The sequence below is a fragment of the Nycticebus coucang genome, chromosome 3, assembly GCF_027406575.1.
Source record: "Nycticebus coucang isolate mNycCou1 chromosome 3, mNycCou1.pri, whole genome shotgun sequence".
NCBI lineage: Eukaryota > Metazoa > Chordata > Mammalia > Primates > Lorisidae > Nycticebus > Nycticebus coucang.
The window spans coordinates 114,687,325-114,706,640 of record NC_069782.1 but is presented as its reverse complement, the minus strand read 5'-3'; the positions used below and the strand labels follow the sequence as shown (position 1 = coordinate 114,706,640).

The 19,316-nt window shown below is 39.0% G+C and overlaps 1 protein-coding gene across 1 annotated transcript; it reads left to right on the top strand.

Moving 5' to 3' along the window:
- Positions 1-12,908: 12,908 nt before the first annotated feature.
- Positions 12,909-16,026, top strand: DKK1 (dickkopf WNT signaling pathway inhibitor 1). Its single transcript, XM_053583836.1, has 4 exons — positions 12,909-13,383; positions 13,614-13,776; positions 14,947-15,090; positions 15,216-16,026. Exons 1-4 carry the CDS (start codon positions 13,138-13,140, stop codon positions 15,467-15,469), a joined length of 807 nt encoding a protein of 268 aa, XP_053439811.1. The 5' UTR covers positions 12,909-13,137; the 3' UTR covers positions 15,470-16,026.
- The last annotated feature ends 3,290 nt before the right edge of the window (positions 16,027-19,316 follow it).

Sequence of the window (19,316 nt, the reverse complement as noted above, 5' to 3'; positions counted from 1 at the left end):
GAGACTGCACCTCCCGCTCTCTGCCTTGCTCCTGTTGCTGCATGGGAGGCCTGTTCCTCTGCCTTCTGGCTCACTTGGAAGCTTCCTGAAGCCCTCACCGCAGGCAAATACTCGTGCCATGCTTCTTGTACGGCCTGCAGAGCCATGAGCCAAACAGACCTCTTTCCTTTATAAACTGTCCGGCCTCAGGTATTCCCTCACAGCAACACAAAACTAAGACATAAACCATGGAATACTTCTCGGCCCTAGAAAAGAATGAAATCACGTCTGTTACAGCAACATGCGGGGAACTGGAGGCCTGTAGCCTAAGAGAAATAACTAAGAAACAGAAATCCAAATACCACGTTTTCATCTATAAGTGGGATCTAAATAACAAGTCCGCCTGGACACAGAATGTGGAAGGGTAGGTTTTGGAGACTCGGCAGGCCAGGAAAATGGGAAAGTAGGAGAGAGGTGTAAGATGAGCAGTGACCTAACGAGTACTGATTACACTACTCGAGTGAGCATTACATGAAAAGCTAAGACACCACTGCATGATATAGCTATGTAACAAATCTGCAGTATGTACCCCCAAATCTACAAAAAAATTAAAACAATTAAACAATTAAAAGAGAAAAATAATACCTTCTCATTTATTTTCTTGTGTGTAGCTTAAGAATATGTATTTAATAAAATTAAAAAGAAATGATTGGCAATCATGTCTTGCCCCCATAAAGTGTGACACACACCACGGCCCCACCTAACAACTGCAATCAGTGTAATCTGGCTTATTGTACCCTCAATGAATCCCCAACAACAACAACAAAAATAAATAAAAATAAATAAATGATTGGCATGAAGAATTATGTATGTTGGAAATACCCTCTATTCATAATTTTCTTTCTTTAGGGAAGTTTTTATTTTATTGTGGTCAAATTTTCAGTCTGTTCCTATGTAATTTATGATTGCTGTCTCATATAACAAATCCATCAATCTGCCTAAAGGTCTTTATTTGTATTTATTTATTTATTTTTTCTTGCAGCTCAGAAGTTTATTAACGAAGGGGGTTGGGTCAGCTGGTGTTTACATGCTGACCCCTGCAGCCCTGTATCCCGCTGTAGTGAGGAAGACGGCTGGCTTCTCTGCTGGCCACAGGTGATATCATCTCAGGAACATGCTGAGCCCTCTCTCCTGGTCCCTGTAGCCATGGCTGGAGTCCAGCACTATCAGATAGGTTCCACTTCTGTTTCTTGTGCTTGAGCTTTATTTATTTTTGAGACAGAGTCTGACTGCATCGCTCTCGGTAGAGTGCCATGCGTCACAGCTCACAGCAATCTCCAACTCTCAGGCTTAAGCAATTCTCTTGGCTCAGCCTCTCAAGTAGCTGGGACTACAGGCGCCCACCACAATACCTGGCTATTTTTTGGTCGCAGTTGTCATTGTTTAGCAGGTCCGGGCTAGGCTTGAACCCACCACCTTTGGTGTATGTGGCTGGCGCCCTACTCACTGAGCTATGGGCGCTGAGCCTGCGGTAGATCTTTAATTTAATGTAATGAATAATTTTATAATGGGTGAGGTTTTGTTTTACTTATATTTTTCCATATAAATGACCAATTTTTCTAGTTTATTTCCACCTTCTTTTGTATACATATGTGTGTATGTAAATATATAAATATGGGGGGTGTCAGTTATCTTCCATTGATATATTGGCTTCACCATGCAGTACAGCTAAACTGATTTAATTAACATGGCTTCATGAAAATTTTTTTTTTTTTTAACATTAGTAACTTTTTTTTTTTATTGTTGGGGATTCAATGAGGGTACAATAAGCCAGGTTACACTGATTGCAATTGTTAGGTAAAGTCCCTCTTGCAATCATGTCTTGCCCCCATAAAGTGTAGTATCTTACAGAATATTCCTCCCCCCAGCTTTTTTGTCTTTAAAATTGTCTTGGCCAGTTACAGGACCTTTTAGGATTTTTTCCACATAAATATTATAACCATATGGTCAAGTTTCATGAAAATACCATTTAGGATTTTGATTAGAATTCTTTTTTTTGAGACAGAGTCTTACTATGTCGCTCAGTAGAGCACCATGGTGTCACAGCTCACAGAAACCTCAAACTCTTGGGCTTAAGCGATTCTCTTGCCTCAGCCTCCTGAGTAGCTGGGACTACAGGCACCCGCCACAACGCCCAGCTATTTTGTTGTTGTTATTGAGGTTGTCATCATTGTTGTTTAGCTGGCCTGGGCTCAGTTTGAACCCACCAGTCTGGGTGTATGTGGCCAGTGCCATAACCATTATGCTACGGGTGTTGAGCCTTGATTAGAGATCTTTTTCGTTTAGAGATTCATCAGTGAAACTATTACCTTATGATATCAACTTTTTATGTACATGTACATTATTTACATTTTCCAAAATGTCTTCAAAAGCATTTTATAATAGTTTGTATCCATCTTTTGTTGCTATTTAAGGGACATGTTTTAAAATCTTACACTGGCTCAACACCTGTAGCTCAGTGGCTAGGGCGCCGGCCACATACACTGGAGTTGGTGGGTTCGAACCCAGCCCAGGCCTGCCAAACAATAATGACAACTACAACCAAAAAGTAGCCTGGCATTGTGGCCGGTGCCTGTTGTCCCAGGTATTTGGGAGGTTGAGGCAGGAGAATCGCTTGGGCCCACGAATTCGAGGTTGCTGTGAGTTGTGACACCACAGCACTCTACCGAGGGTGACGTAGTGAGACTCTGCCTCAAAAAAACAAAAAAATTATACTAATGAATTCTTTGTTGGCTCAGAGAAATTTAATTGCTTTTTTGTACATTGCACTTAAGTCTAGCAAAGGTGCTGAAATTTTACTAATTTATTTCCTACCTCTTAGGTAATTTCTAAAGATAATATTATCATCTGTCAAAAATGAAATATTATATTCAATTCTTCCTGTTTCCAATAGCTAATTTGTTTTCATGACATAATGGATTTGTTGGGATCCCAAGTAAATGTATAATATGATATTACAGTTGGCATCCTTGCCTTTATCTGATTTTAAATTTCATCACTAAATGTTCAATATAGATTTTATATACACATATGTTACCATGTTAAGAAAGTTTTTAGTTCATCAATCTTTTTTTTTTTTTTTATTGTTGGGGATTCATTGAGGGTACAATAAGCCAGGTTACATCATCAATCTTTTTAAAAGTCAAAATTCTTTTTCAGCATATATTAAAATGATAGCATGGCTTTCTTCTTAATCTGTCATTGTGGTCAAATTGCCAAATGTTACTAACTTTGTAATAGTAAATCATCCATGCTTCCTTGGCATGAATTAAACGTTTTTATATGTTTTATGAAGTAAGTTTTTATACGTTGGGGTTTTTTGATTTGCCAGTGTAATATCCGAGATTTTTCTATCTGTGATCTCACGTGAGCAGCCTACAATTTCCCTTTCTTAAACTTTCTTTATCTGTTTTATGTATTAAGGTTATATTAGCCTAAGTAGTTTAACTATGTCTTATCATTCAGGAAATGGGAATATATAGATACATACTCTACCTCATTAATAATGAAGAACTATAATTTTAAAAACTGAAAGAAATCATTTCATTTATCAGATACACGAACTGAAGTTTAAAAATAGCAAGTGGTTGGAATGTTGATCAATGTAAAATTTGGGGGATTCGTCCCAGAGACGCAAGGATGGTTCGACATAGGCAAATCTATAAATGTAATACACCACATAAATAGAAGCAAAAACAGAGACCATATCCTCTCAATAGACACAGAAAAGCCATTTGACAAAAATCAGTACTCTTTTATGATAAGAATTATTCACAAAGCAGGCATAGATGGGACTTATCTCAAAATTATAAAAGCTACAGATGATGAACCCACAGCCAACGTCATACTGAGCAAGGAAAAACTGCAAGCTTTCCCTTTTAGAATTGGAACCAGACAGGATTGCCCACTGTCACCACTTTTTTTTTTTTTTCACTTCTATTCAACATAGTTCTAGAAGTCTCAACCAGAGCAATCAGATAAGAAATTCAAAGTTATTCAAACAGGAAAAGAAGAGGTCAAACTACTATTTTATATCTTGAAACCTTCGAAGATTCTGGCAAGAGACTCCTGGAATTGATAACTACTATAGTAGGACCTTCGTAAACTGAGAAACTAGGGGATTGTAACAAACTGGTCAACACAAGGAACTTCCATTAAGTTCACGTGGTGCATGTCCAGTATATGAAAATTAGGTTAACTTTAGGAATTGATCAATACAGAGAGGAGGTCAACTATGGAGGTTCTACTATATATAATACATTAAGAAATAGACAACATACTAAGATATAATCAAAAGTATAAGGAAAAGTTAGAACCCTGAGCAGTAGGTCACTGAAAATGTATTTGCTTTGAGACCATATTCAGAGTCTGGCAAAGCTGAGCTTTGGTGTATCGGCACCTGGGACATAATATAGAAGTCAAGGTTCAGGGGTTGCTATTTTATAAAATTAAACACAAATTTACAAGTCTTAAAGAATATTAATATAGTATTTAATAATATATAAAATATACAAATTCTCAAAACTCATCACTGTCTAAATGTTTTCTTTTCATTGTACCATTGCCTGTGTTCTTGAGGTTATTAAATTGTGTCTGTAGGGTGGAAATATAATTGTGAGTACCTCTTCACATTTCCACAGTGGAGTTACATTTTTTACTTGAAATTATCTTTGATGATTAATTTTATATGTCAACTTGACTGGACTCGAGAGTACTCAGCTGGTAAAACAGGACTTTGCATGTGTCTGTGAGGATGTTTCTCACAATGCAAAAATTCACATCACAAACAGTAGACTAACTCAAGATCTATCTTTTCCAATGTGGGCAGGCATCATCCAGTGCACGGAGGGCCAGGACAGAATGGAAGGGCAGATGTCTCTCTTTCTGAGCAAGGACATCCGTCTTCCCCTGCCTTCAGATGTCAGAGCTTTCAGTTCTCAGGCCTTTGGACTCCATTGCTTATAGAAGTTACTCCACACTCAAGTTCTCAAGCCTTTGGCTTTAAACTGGGAGTTAAAACTGTAAGTTCCTAGGGTTTTCAGGACTTGAGGATTTAGGCCAAATTATACCACCTGCAGTTCTGGTCCTCCAGCACACGGAGGGCGTATCATAGGACTGCTTAGCTTTCCTAATCATGTGTCCGAACTCTCACAATAAGTCTTCTCTTATATATTTATATATTTTATATCCTATTGTTTCTGTTTCTTTGGAGAACTCTGACTAATACTTTGCCCTGGGTGAGCGTATTCATAGAAATCAGCAACAATTAAAAATCAGGGATGGCTTTAGAACTGAAGCTGAAAGTGGTTTTAGTTTAATTAATTTAAAAAAAATTACAGGCTTATAGGAAGAAAGCATATTTAATTGACTAATACTTGCCTTTTAATGAGCACAAAACAGAAAAGAAATTTACTATTTTCACTTCTATTCCTTATACACTTGTAAGTAAAAGCTTCATTTTCTTTATTTACCTAATTACTATTCTAATTTCAGTTGTCAGGGTGGCGCCTGTGGCTCAAAGCGGTAGGGCGCTGGCCCCATATGCCGGAGGTGGTGGGTTCAAACCCAGCCCCGGCCAAAAATTGCTAATTTCCATTGTCAGTAAAATCATAGTAAAATAATTTTCCAAATTTAGTACTTTTTCTAAAAATTAGGAAGTCTTAATTTCCCTTCATAGTTTCCTCTAAAATTATTAGCAGAAAGGGAAGCAAGCTATCCTTTGTCAGAAAGCTAATTTACCACTTTACTCTCCAGGTTGACACTTTCATACCTTCTAAGCAAGTTTGTGGGTAAGCTAAATTCACAGAGCTATTGATATTTGCAAAATACTTTTCACTTATTTGTTAAACTTAGAGTTTACTTTAAAGAGTGCTTTTCTTATTGGCAATAGTAAGAAGCAACTGGATAGCAGTAATATCATGAGAAAAAGATAGAAATGCTGATAACGAAATGTGGGTAGGGTATAATTAAAACACTAATGACATTTTTGAGAAGTTGTGATTGGGGTCAATTTGGTACTTACTTTAAAATCTTTCTTACAAATACATTTTAGAAATATTTACAAATATTTACCATTGTTTAGAAATATTCGCATTTTATTATTTATCTAAATATTCAAATATTCACATTTTATTATTTATCTAAATATTCAAATTTAGAAATATATAATGCTCAAATAATAGGATAGAATATTTTACTTAGTATCTAACTGAAAGCTAGAAATTTAGTACACAAAAAATTGAAATGTTTAGAGATGTTGCTTCTCACACATCTTCCAGAAGAATTTCTTCTTTAAAAAAGTACTAATAGTAGAGGAACTATTTTTTTCTTCCATAACTCCTCAAAAACAATAAGAAAAAAATTGAGGAATTGTTTTAAACATCATATTGGCCCTAATGAAACAGAAGTATTAAATTGTATATTTTAAGTGTTTTGCATAAGCTGTTGGCTGGTATCATTTTTTGAAAATGAAAATATGAAATTATTATTTTCTTATTCAAATCAATTAAAAATAATGTTCAGTTAGGAGGTTTTTATGTATGAACTTTCCTAAAATATTTCTGGTCTAATATTCCCCTATAGCACTATGTATGAGTCTGGAGACCCAGAATTTTTTATGCAGGACGCAAACATAGAGCCATTAACGTCAGTCAAACTAAACAAATATTTATGGACAATCTATGTCTTGGACCAAGTTCGCTTTTCTTTAGAATACAGTGGCGACACTACGAGATATCATTTTAGTTGTAACCTGCAGATTTAAATTATTCTATGAACAGAGCGCTACTTGGAATATTAAGAAACACAAGACAGTGTTTAGCTTCAAAAAGTTTGCAGCACAGGAAGTGGAGGAAGTACACACACACACATAATTGGACCTGGCAAATAAATCTCTTCCAACAGTAAACTACAGGATTAATACACGGTATTTTTACCTTCCCTACTAAGAAATTCTATGGAAATTCCACCAGGGGGCAGCAAAAGAGCGGGTTTCTCCCACTTCCCGCCAGACGCGGGCGACACCGCGCACCCTAAAGATCGCTTAGGACCCGGAGCTTTAATCTTCCCCTCTGTCGCCTTTTCCCGCATCCCCCTCTAATTAAGTCAGAAAGGCCCTATATTTATTTGGCCATGAACTGACACAGCAAACCAACAGCAGCCATTGTAGTGTGAATGGATTGGCGACCAGGCCAGGGGCTTGGGCCGGGATTACCCGCCCCGCCGCCGGATGAATGTGCTGAGCACAAAGTCTGCTCGCAGCCGAGCAAACGGACGATTTGTGAAAATGCCATCCTGGCTCAAGTCTGATTAAGACCGAGGGTCCCCGGGCCGTTTGATCTTCGCTCATCAAAGAGAGTCTTTAAACAAGCTTCATTTTACACTACTGTATGCTGGCGACGGGCTGTGACACCAAAGTGCAGCCACCGTGAGCAGCCTGCCCGGAGCACGCGAACAATGGGAGCCGGCGCTGGGCTCGGGGGAAAGCGGGCGCCCAGGCCGCCGGTCCAGAGGGGGAGCCTGACTCCTAGGCTCCTCCGGAACGCTCTCTTGTCTGTGTGACTTAAGGAGGATGACGAATCCTTGAGTTCATTCTACGCCCCTTCTTTTCTCCGCCAGAAGTCCTATTTTTAGTCTACATCTTGGTCCACTCTCTGGCAATTTCTAGGGCGGAATGTCAAGACGCTGAAGTGTTTACTAGGTCCTGTTTCCTATTTTTCACCTCAAGGTCCTGTTACAATTCACTAGTTGGAAATTTAGTGATAGCTAAAAAAACTTTAAAACCTTTAAACCAACTTTATGATGGAAAAACAATTTCATTCTCTCTCTCCATACATACACATGTATACATGCACACACACACCTTTGCACTCAGACACGCATACAGGCTTAGAAATCACATGGGTCAAGTAATTCATTATTTCCAGGGACTTAAAATTTATATACCAGTCTCTTCAACATCAATATCCTCAGTATTGATTATCAATGAAACTTTACCTTCAGGCTGCATCAAGGACCAGGCCCATTGCAGGATGTTCTTATTTAACCAGAATACAGAAGGCCTTGCCCTGGCAGTGCTAAAAAAGAGGGAGAGAAAGGGAGGAAAAGTGGGTTTTGTAGTCATAAGGGACGGCTCCATCTCCCCAGCACCCCATTTTATAAAGGAAAAGCCAATACTAACACCAATAATTAAATGGCTTGATCAAAGTCCCATATTTATGAGCCATCTGACTGCTGTCACTGTGAAAGTGCCACCTCCTGACCCCGTGGCACAATGTCTTTCTCGGCCATGATCCTTGGAGACCACCTGTATTATAAAGGAAGTAAAAATAAAAACAAGAGGCATGGAGAAAAACAGTTTTTCTCTAGATGTGGTATTTCATGGGGGTCTCAACCCTGCTTTCTGCTGACAATGGCCTGTTCTTATGGTTGGAAATATTACATCCTTTAGGAAACTTAAGAGGGTCATTGCACACCCTGTACCTTCACACCCAAGACCTTTCTGAGTGTTAAGACCTCAACAAAGGTGCAGGCAGATGTCCAGCTGAGGCACCATCCTCACTGAATTTTGGCCAAATGTTTCTGTGTTCTGAACACTATTCTCAGTTTAGTTTTTTTTTTAAAGGCAATTAGGAAACATCCACTTAGTTTTTAATGTCCTGCTCCAGGAAAACACATCTTCTGAGCTAGGTTAGAAAGCTGCCATGGAGCCTGATTTATCTGGGCTGGCCATCTCCACTGACCAAGTAAACATAATCGCTGTCAAATCTTGCTTTCTTTTTGTACTGAGGAGTGCAGAAAATGCAGCTCTCAGGAGAGTCGTAACACAGGCTGGGTCTAAAAGTTCTTTTACCATCATAGAGAACATTGAGACCAAAACGTTTTTACAAGCCAATAAGAAAGTCATAACATTTTTTACTCAACATCAGGAATGAGGAATCCCTACTATAAATTGAAGGTTGACACCAACAAAAATGTTGGCAACACCCACCATAAGGAATGACATGCATTCAGTGTTTTCCTAGCCAAGTAAACTTATATGCCAACAAATCTGCTTCCATTGATTTAACAAAGAGAAAGAAGGAAAGGAGAAGGGAAGGAGGGAGAGAAAAGAGAAGGGAGAAAAGGAAGGAATTAAAAAATGTCACAGTAGTGAAAGAACCTCAAATAACAAAGATAGAAAAATAGCTAGTGAATAACATGGTGTTTTTGGGAGTGGACTGGATGTATCTGTCTCTCTCATGGATAAAGAGGTCGATAAGCATTCTGTCCCTGACCTTCAACCTTTAACAATGTGAGGAAGCCATGTGTTATGACGCCAAGTTATGTGGTTCAATCCACATTGATAAGTGTATCTCACCTATTTAAAAATCTAATACACAATATTTAACTTATTTCATTAATTATGGCCATATTTAAGCCAGATCAAACGTGAGGCAGAGTTTCCTACACGACTAAACAAACTAAATTTAATAAACTTAATATGCCTTCTCTGATTCCCACCTTCTCGGCCACCCAGCTATAAAGGATACTTAGAGAAATCACCAGACCTCTCTCTTTCCTGATACTAGTTGGTCACAGTTTCTGGGCCGTTTTCTTTATTCTTCCTGACCTAATATGTGCCAAAATATAATCTGTGTTGAAAAAAATTTTGCCCTTATTCCCATGTGAGTATATTTTGTTTCCCCAACTACCCATGGACTAAAAGATTTCTGAGGACAAGGAGCCTACCTTAAATTTTTTGAGATATACCCTTACTACTGGCCATTCACTTAATATTAATGAGTTAAAAATTATTAAAATTAATAAGCTGCTGATAGAACAATGAATGTTACTTTATTGCCTTACTTCTGAAAAAGAAAATTCCTCTTTGGGAACAAAGGGTTGGTTTGCTACATACTCAGCCCTCTCAGAGCACCATGTATATAATTTCTCAACAGAATCAGGTCCATGCCCACTAAATTACTTGAAGGGAGATTGTATGAGTACTTGCCTTTTATCGCACAAGAATCAGTATAGTGCTTAGAACATAGTAGGAACTCAGATACTAACCAACTCATTATTACTTTTAAATTCATGACAATTTCAGGAACAACATAAAGAAGAGAAGGTAGGAACTAGTCTACTCTTAAACTCTACTCTTGGCTTAGCTCTCCTCGTTCAGCACAACATACTCTGTTCAAATTCAATGAATATTAAACCACAGCAGACATAGAATATATAATCAGGTGTCAAGGTGAAATTTATCCAATATACCTCTTCATTGTTTTCCTTTTGTTGATTACATTTTCTGGGTGGTTTTTCTTTTGCCCCGGGCAATGTGTTTCTTTTGTGTTGCTAAACCCTTAATGAATTAAATGCATTAAGTGTATTTAATCCGGCAGCATCCCTTCCAAAAAGAAGGAAAGAGGTTAACACTTAGGGTGGCACATGCATATTCCTAGATCCTAAATATTCAAATAGCATAATAGGCTAGGAAAAAACATTTGCACCCTTCTAATGGGCAGGGAATTTCTTTTCTCCACATTTCAACATCATATACATTTAACTCAGGGTGCAGATTTTCTAGTACCCGGAAAGTGCTCAACCCATTGATTACTGACATTGTTATTAATATTCTGCAAGTGAAAATGTGCACCTAAATTCTCCTGTGCCTTTACCCTTTTACCCCCAAATGCCTCTGTGCTTATGTAAACTTCAAGTCTGAGGACTGGCCTTGTGTGCCCAGGGAGAACTGATTCAACATTAATCCTCATACTCATTTTTACTTACTTCTGACACTCAGTTTTTAAAAGATAATAAAAAATTACTCCCCTTTGTTTCCAAATTTCAATTTGTTCCAAAAATTCCCAGAGAAGTAGCCAATCCTGTATCATTATACCTGTTCATAATAACCCTAAATGCATAAATATGTAGGCAGTTTATGTAGATTGTTTATTCCATGTTAAACTTTCAAGCAGGCATTATGAATAAGCCAGGGGATATTTCTCGGTCCAGGTGGAATTTAGGATGGGAGAGGCAACAGTGTAACTAGGAATGTATTAAAGAATTGTGTAGATGACCTTCTTGGAGGGCATTCTTCCTTTCCTTTCTTCGGGACACCATGCCATCTCCCTACTCTCATCTCTTTCTCTCTTTGCCTACCGTCTTTCTTCTCTCACTCTCTTCCTCTAAAATGTAAACTTATACTTTTATATTCTAAGAAAAGGAAGATGTTCTTAATACGACCCCTGAAACTCAAGGCACTAAAACACAAATCATCACCACCTTTGCTTTTGAATTACCCTTCCCGCTACCTTCTCAGCTTTAGGATTTTATTACTTTTAAGACAATCCCTGACTTTACCTGGCAGGGGCCCCAGTCATGACTATAGTAAGTTAGTATATGAAATAGTTATAAATACCCTAGATCTACAGAGGTTTGGGGAAGACAAAACAAATATATCTCAATCATTTTTATTCAACAGCAATTATTTAACCATCTCATTATTTCCCAAACTCACACAGCAGTTGTCCATTTTCTGACACTAGTTATAATCAACACATGTCTTAAAAGAATTATGTACATTTCTTACCTCTTATTATTACTGCAATTGTATTATTACTACATCCTTTATTATAATTAGATTAAGGAGGCCTTTGTTCTCTCTAGAATGGGAGTTCTTGTCTTGAATTGGTATTCACTACACTCCTTCCCCCATGTCATCAAAAAAAAAAAAAAGGTCAACAATCCCAAGGGTAGTTCAATGCTAGGACGCTAAGCTTTCAATATGATTTTTTAAATGAACAGATAATTATTTCCAAACCTGTAAACATGACACCATCTGTATACAGTAGCTGTACTTTATTATTTTTATATACTGATTTGAAATATGTCGAATTCACTTTCTGCTGTCTCTTTTCCCATTTATCTCCCTACAGGGAGTATTTCTTGGTCCTAGCAAAGGTCTGACTTGGGATCAAACACATAACGTTCTTAAGCATTTCGATATGAAATACTAATGAGGAAGTCAGGCGCTAAGCCTTGAGGGTTTCTTATCTCTCTGCATTAACCCACCACTGGGAAGGGGGAACCGGGAAGGACGACTGACCCGGCACGTCGGACCCTGTCTGCTTCGGCTCCAGCCACTTTGATCTCGCGCGTCTGCCTAATCAAGTTCATCTACTGCCGCGACTGCTCAGATTCAAAGAACAACATTAAATAGTTTGATTATCGGATGGCCATTTCCCTCTTCCCTCTGCCCCTGATCTAATTTCCAAACTCCAGTCTCTCGCCTCGCTCTCTAAACTTCCCATCAAAAGAGAATTAGTTCTTCTTCCTCTTACCCTCGTTTGATGTGCAAATTTCCCTTTCTTTGCACGTTTTTCTCGCAGGGAAGAATGGCAATTGAACCAATTTAAAGCCGAAGACCTCTCTCAAATCTGCAAACCGCGGCTCTAACGGGTTAATAAGCAACTTGCACCCGCCACCCGGCCCTCTCACATAGACATTTCGCTAGAACCACTGATCGGTTCATATTTAACACTGAATGTTATTTGTGTACACAGTAAACGAGTGTTGTAAGGGAAAGGGATGAAAAGTGTTTCTGTAGAAAATATCACCATTAGGCTCTGAAAAGTCTTTCCGATCCGGATAATCGAGCCTCTCCTTTAAGGCAAGGGCACCTATGTTTCCAGACTCCTCCCTTCTGCATTTATTAAACTCGTCTGCTCTAATGCTCACTGATAATCGTCACTCGGAAGGTGAGCTGTGCCAGAGGAGCGACCGCCCAAGGGAGGAACCGGGTGAAGAGTGTCAAAGCCCCCCCTCCATGTACACAAACATAGCCTCCCAGCCCCTCCCAACGCTTTGAAATCTCATTCCGGCTTTGTTGTCTCCCCCTGGAGGGGCCGGAATGCCCAGAGCCCGCAGTATAAAGGCAGCCGCTGTGGCGGTGGCGGCGCAGAGCTCTGTGCTCCCCGCAGTCAGGACTCTGGGACCGCCTGAGGCTCCCGGATCCCTGACTGTGCAGCCTCTCACCAGCACGGTTTCCCTGGGGTCCAGGCCTGCAAAGTGCCATTCCTCCTTTCTCTGTCTTTCTTACTCTTGAGTCCTTCTGAGATGACTGCTCTGGACACAGTGGGAGTTGTCCGGGTCTTGATCACCCTAATAGGGGCGAGTCTTTGCGGCCACCATTCGCTGCAAGTGAGCGCCACCTTGAACTCAGTTTTGGTCAATTCCAACGCTATCAAGAACCTGCCCCCACCGCTGGGCGGCGCTGCGGGGCACCCAGGCTCCGCGGTCAGCGCCGCGCCTGGAATTCTGTACGAGGGCGGGAACAAGTATCAGACTATTGACAACTACCAGGTGAGAGGGGTCCCGGGGATCCGGAGATGCTGTGACCCTAAAAGGGTCCGTGAAACGTGCCGAGAACGTGCGGTTCAGGGCGCATTTGGAAACGCTGCGTTTGGGAGCAGTGGGCGGCCGCAACACCTTTTGGAGAGGTGGACAGAGAGGGATTCAGATGAGCACCCGGGGCCAATAGTGTGGGAATTTGGAACCGGGTGCCTCACCCTCTCCTCGCCCCCTTCTCGCAGCCGTACCCGTGCGCAGAGGACGAGGAGTGCGGCACCGATGAGTATTGCGCTAGTCCCACCCGCGGAGGGGGCACGGGCGTGCAAATCTGTCTCGCCTGCAGGAAGCGCCGGAAACGCTGCATGCGTCACGCTATGTGCTGCCCCGGGAATTACTGCAAAAATGGTGAGTCCTGTAGCTCCTCATAGGACTGGAACCGCCCGGATGGGAGAAAATGCTCTCCGCTCTGCGGATGCTGTGGCGCCACCTACAAATGGGTGTTGCGTGCCGGGTTCCTGAGAATTATCTTCTTTGCGAGAGTTCAGTTTGAGAGGAGAGAGAAGTCCGGAGGTCCTTATCTTCCTCTGAGTCCCCCAGTGATTTAACTTGACAGCTTACCTCGTAGTGGACCGGTTAATAAAAATGTGTCTGAGACGTCAGTTGAAAAGGAAGATACGGAGGGCGGTGGGATCCTAGCTGGCGCTTAGCTACGCTTTTCATTTCTCTTAAGGTGGTTCTCAGGGCTTTGCCAACCAGGCCCCTCTCCTGATCTCTGTTAAAACTATTGTCACCTGCAGGACAGCGATTTATCTGTGCTGATCATTTTAAAGAGAGAACTTGATACTCTTCGCCCTCTCCTCTCCCTCCTTCCCCTCCCTCTACCCTCTGCTACCTTAAAAGAAGAATTCTCCTTAACCACAGATCCCTCACCTACCTTAAAATAGGTACACCCCCCCTGCCCCGCTTAGTCCACAGAACTAAAATTTAATGTTTTAGAGAGGTAGATTTAGACAGCCAAAGACATCTCCAGAAATACACATGGGGGTGGCGACCCTCGTTAGGACCCAGCAGTACTCCCGAATGAACTAAATCTCTATAATAAAGAAATTATACAGTAAAGTAACTGGTGGCTGGGATGGTAAACTTCCAAGCAGCAGGAATTGCATTTGCTTAACTTAGTCTGGCAGTACACATAATAGCACCAAGAGTAGAGAAGTTATTTTTAAGAACACTTTTTTTTTTTTTTTACAGCAACTAATTTTCTTTTTCTTACCCCAAGGGTGATATTAAAATAGGCGGAAATCTCACTTGCCACTACCACAGCTAGTTGCTGGCAAAGTATTTTAAACGACTATGCTGGGGATGCTGCATTCGACTGTGCAGTGCACACATTAGTGCTTCTGTCCCTCCCAGGAATTTCCCCTTAACGCTAGAGAGGAAGTTTGACTTGTGTTTAAAATAATGTCAGTGAGGCATCTGCAGTTGATGCAGGCACACCAGACTGCCACTGTCAGAGCTGCTACAAGTCATGCATTGCAACTCCGGAGTTGTACTCACGATTTCTTGCTTCGTTAGGAATATGTGTGCCTTCTGATCAAAATCACTTCCATCGAGGGGAAATTGAAGAAACCATCATTGAAAGCTTTGATGGTGATCCCAGCACCTTGGAGGGGTACTCCAGAAGAACCACACTGTCTTCAAAAATATATCACACCAAAGGTGAGTTAAGGACCTTCAGGTTTATTCTTTGTTAGCCCATCAGAAGTGTCTTTCGAATTATTTTAAAGAAATGATGAAGTTTTAGCAGTAACCATGTCCCTCTTCTTCTGTCTCCCCTTTCACAGGACAAGAGGGTTCTGTCTGTCTCCGATCCTCGGACTGTGCCTCAGGATTGTGTTGTGCTAGACACTTCTGGTCGAAGATCTGTAAACCTGTGCTCAAAGAAGGTCAAGTGTGCACCAAGCACAGGAGAAAAGGTTCTCATGGGCTGGAAATATTCCAGCGTTGTTACTGTGGAGAAGGTCTGTCCTGCCGGATACAGAGAGATCACCATCAAGCCAGTAATTCCTCCAGGCTTCACACGTGTCAGAGACACTAGAGCAGCTGTCTGAGCGCAGTGGACTCCTTTGACATAACATATGCTATGAAAACCTGTCAAGTCAATCCTGAGGACATACAAATTCTGTCCTTTTAGTTAATCATTCCAATAATACCATCTGAAAATGTGGAGTGTCAGAGCTTTGTTTCTTTGTGGAACTCCCGATTGCAGTAAATTACTGTGTTGTAGATTCGCAGTGTGGCACTTATCTGTAAATGCAACAGAACTTTGAATTCTGTTCCTAAAGGTGCTGCATTGTTTCTTGTTCCTTTTGTTATGTAAATTTTTTGTACACATTGATTGTTGTATTGAGTGACAAATATTCTATATTGAATTGAAATAAATAATTTCAGCTGACAGTTCCTAAATACATAACCTTTTTCCCTTTAATTCTAGAGTCCAGAAGGCAGGGAGGCTTTAGAATGACAAATGATAGTTATCTAAAATTTAACATGGAAATACTATCTTATTTTCTGAAATGTACTATCTCAATGCTTAAATTATATTTTTCTTTAGGCTGTGATGATTTTTGAAATAAAATTTAACATTTAATATCATGAAATGGTACAAGTATAAATAAATTTGGGGATTGCGTGTCTATGTGTGTTCCACAGGAATAGAAATGTGACATGTTTAGAGATAATCAGAGAATACATATTTTCTGAATGTAAGACAATATTGATAAGTTCTACAGTAATTTTAAAGAAAAATGTCTTCTGTGATGTTAACTCAAATGATATGGTAGTATGAAATTGACTTTTACATTACTGCTTTTAAAAATAATTTATCACAAATTATTAATATTTACCTAAACGGTCAATACATATTGGACAAGAAAGGAAATTTTCCACGTGATTAAGTAAGGCCAAGTAGTTGGTGGTTGGCAGGAAGAGGGCGTGTATGTGAATACAGTTAATAAGTATATGATGATTTTATACCAAATAAATTAATTTGAAACACTTTGAATGCTAGCACATTCAAAGAAGACTTAGTCTAACGTGGATATTAAAGTGATTGTTAAATAAAAATCACAAATCCTCCCTAATTCCACTCCTTTTTTTCTCTAACTGGGTGAATTGAATAGATCAAGTTTTACGTAAACCGAAATCTATTGATCGTAATGAGGATAGGGATAGTGTTTAAGGGAAAACCCACAGAAATGAAATCTAATCTGTCTGTGCAATTTTACTTGTCCAATTTGATATTGTTTATACTGGGGAAAGCAACGTTCCCAATTCACACTTATCCTATAGTATTTTAAAAGTCTGCATTAAACCCACAAAATGCCAGGTTTAAGACATTTGAAGGAGAATAGTGACTGATCTGTCATCCAAAAAGTTTCCTTAAATAATTCAGATGTCCTAGAATGCTTGTTATTTTCGTGTCCCTGGCAGTTGCTCAATTTCAAGGGGCTCAGCCAATGGGACAGGAACTTTGGTTGGTTCTTCACTGAAAGGGTAAATGGCAGGATATCTGTTGTTACACTCCCTTTGTCAGGAAGGCTCAGCTTCCTCACCCAGAAGAAAACTTCTTTTTCTCCGTGTGCTTGCTTTCTGAAGAGCCAGGAAGGCCAATTCTAAGGTCTGCCGTCTCCAATAATGCACAACTGAGGAAAGGTAACAGGAAACTCTTTTTTCAAAAAGAAGAAAATGTCTTCTGTTTAAAAGGGGGAAAGGAGTCAATGTTTAAAGGGCCCTGATTATTGGATCCCTTCCTTTCTAGAGGAACCAGCTTCAGCCAGAGACTCTGAGATCTCAAGACATCTGCCCTAGTTCCTTGCTTCCCACGTCTAGATGGTTGGTGCAGGTGGAGGGTTGGGGAGGAGAGGATGTGAAACCAACCACTGACGAGTTAGGGAGGGATCACCATAAAAAAGAAATTCAGCATATTTATAAAGTTGGAAAAAATATCAAGAACACTGTATATATTTTTATTAGTTAGGCCTGGAGGCTGGAAGATGGAAATCACATAACAATACAATATCAAAAGTGCATCATTTAAGGAATCTGGACCCGCATGTTAGATAATGGCTGTTTAAAATGTTTTGTGGTTGTTTAATTTTTAAACAATTTACTTGAATAGAAAATACACACACACGGGAAAATTTCACAGAGTATTTTATCAAATGTTAGTAAACTTTACACACTGCTCAGCACTTTGCTCTTTGTGTCTTGCTGATCATTCTTTATACAACATAGAGAGGGACTCACTCTTTTTAACGAATGCATTAAATTTGTGATATTTTGGAATGGACATGCCATAATTTGTTCAACCAGTGATTTTTAAAAGACATTTGTTTTCAAAGTTTTTACTCTAACAAAGAGTATGTAATGAGTATAGAACTTCTATATTCATGTGCTGGTATAGTTGAAGAATGATAACTGATTTTTGAAGCAAAATTGAAAATCAAAGACCATGGTTTCTGTAGCTATGCCTAAGGTATGCGTGGGCATACTTATCATTGATCTAGTGATGATTAAGCTCTTGCTAAATTGTAGCAAGAGAGAAAAAGGGAAATACAGGTTTATCCTAACAATTTCACAGTAAACAGTAATTTCTGGCATTCAGCTGAAGGTAGATTTGCTCTAATTACTTTCATTTAAAAATAATTATTAAATAAAATCACAAGTTTTCCCATACTTTCTTTTCTTGATCTAGAAGAATTGGCTATTTCAAACTCTGTTTAATAAGTTGATACGGTATGAGAATGGGGATATGTGTTTAAAAGAAAATCACAAATACATAGTCTAAATATGACTATTTCTATTTCAGGAGATCAAAATAATTTATGAAATTTTTCTCATGGTAAATCAAGTTGCACTGATTCATTCATAAGTTAGTAATATAAGTATACAGGTATACAAGATTTTATCGGTTTCAGTCTTTCTAATTGCATGGCCAAAATTAGCATTCACTGCCTCCTATGAATTGCAAGTGAAATTATTTCATTTTCTTTACATTTTCCACTATTTAGTATCTAATTCTATCATGCTACTAGCTTTTTTATGGTCTTAAAAAAAAGACAGTGCTACTCTTAGGCTTATAAGATACTTTGATTGAGTTCTATGATTATAATTTCCATATCTTCTAAACTATTATTCTGAATACTAATCTGAATGCAAAAATATAAAATAAACACATTATTTTTTACATGAAAGAAGTAGAAAAGAAATGTAAATAATGTAAACATCTAATATTTCTATGAATGTGTGTGTATGCACGTGTGGGCTTTCAAATGTTTAGAATAATGGTGATAACTTAGAAATAGTCACATCAATAACTTAGGATAATGTAGGTAATGTAGGTAAATAATGTATAATGTAGGTAAAGTTAGAAAATTTAAATTCAATAAACATTTACTTAATCTGCCATTCCCAGCGGGTACAATGCTAGCATTTGAAAGACGTATATAATACTGGTGTCTAACTTCAAGGAGTTAACTGTTCAGCAAGACCTACAATAGACAAATGTTAGTGCTGGGAATTGGTTTGTGTAGTGGTTAGAAACATTGTCTCTGGACTCAGACAGACTTGAGATGACAAGTCTTCCTCAGTTTCTAACTGCATGACGGGCAAAAAATATAACCCTATTTAAGGTATGGAAAGAATATGGACTTTCGAATGTGTGCATCATAAAAATAACCCTTTTGTATCTGGAGTCACTTTTAGGTCTTTAGTGTTGTACAGCAAAACATATATATTATGTATAAATATACATATACCTGATAATAGATTAAAATTTAATTAAATCTGCTTGAAGCTGATCAGAGAAAACTACAGAGAAGAGGTGGTATTTTGACCATCATCTTCTTAAGGCCCTTTTAATTACAGGAATAAAAGCACTTAAT

What these genes read in the sequence shown, in the direction of transcription:
- DKK1 (XM_053583836.1), top strand. Translation starts at nt 13,138, where the DNA reads ATGACTGCTCTGGACACAGTGGGAGTTGTCCGGGTCTTGATCACCCTA. An exon ending in AGACTATTGACAACTACCAG is followed by an intron (nt 13,384 to 13,613) that starts GTGAGAGGGGTC and finishes CCCTTCTCGCAG; the next exon opens with CCGTACCCGTGCGCAGAGGA. An exon ending in AAAAATATATCACACCAAAG is followed by an intron (nt 15,091 to 15,215) that starts GTGAGTTAAGGA and finishes CCCCTTTCACAG; the next exon opens with GACAAGAGGGTTCTGTCTGT.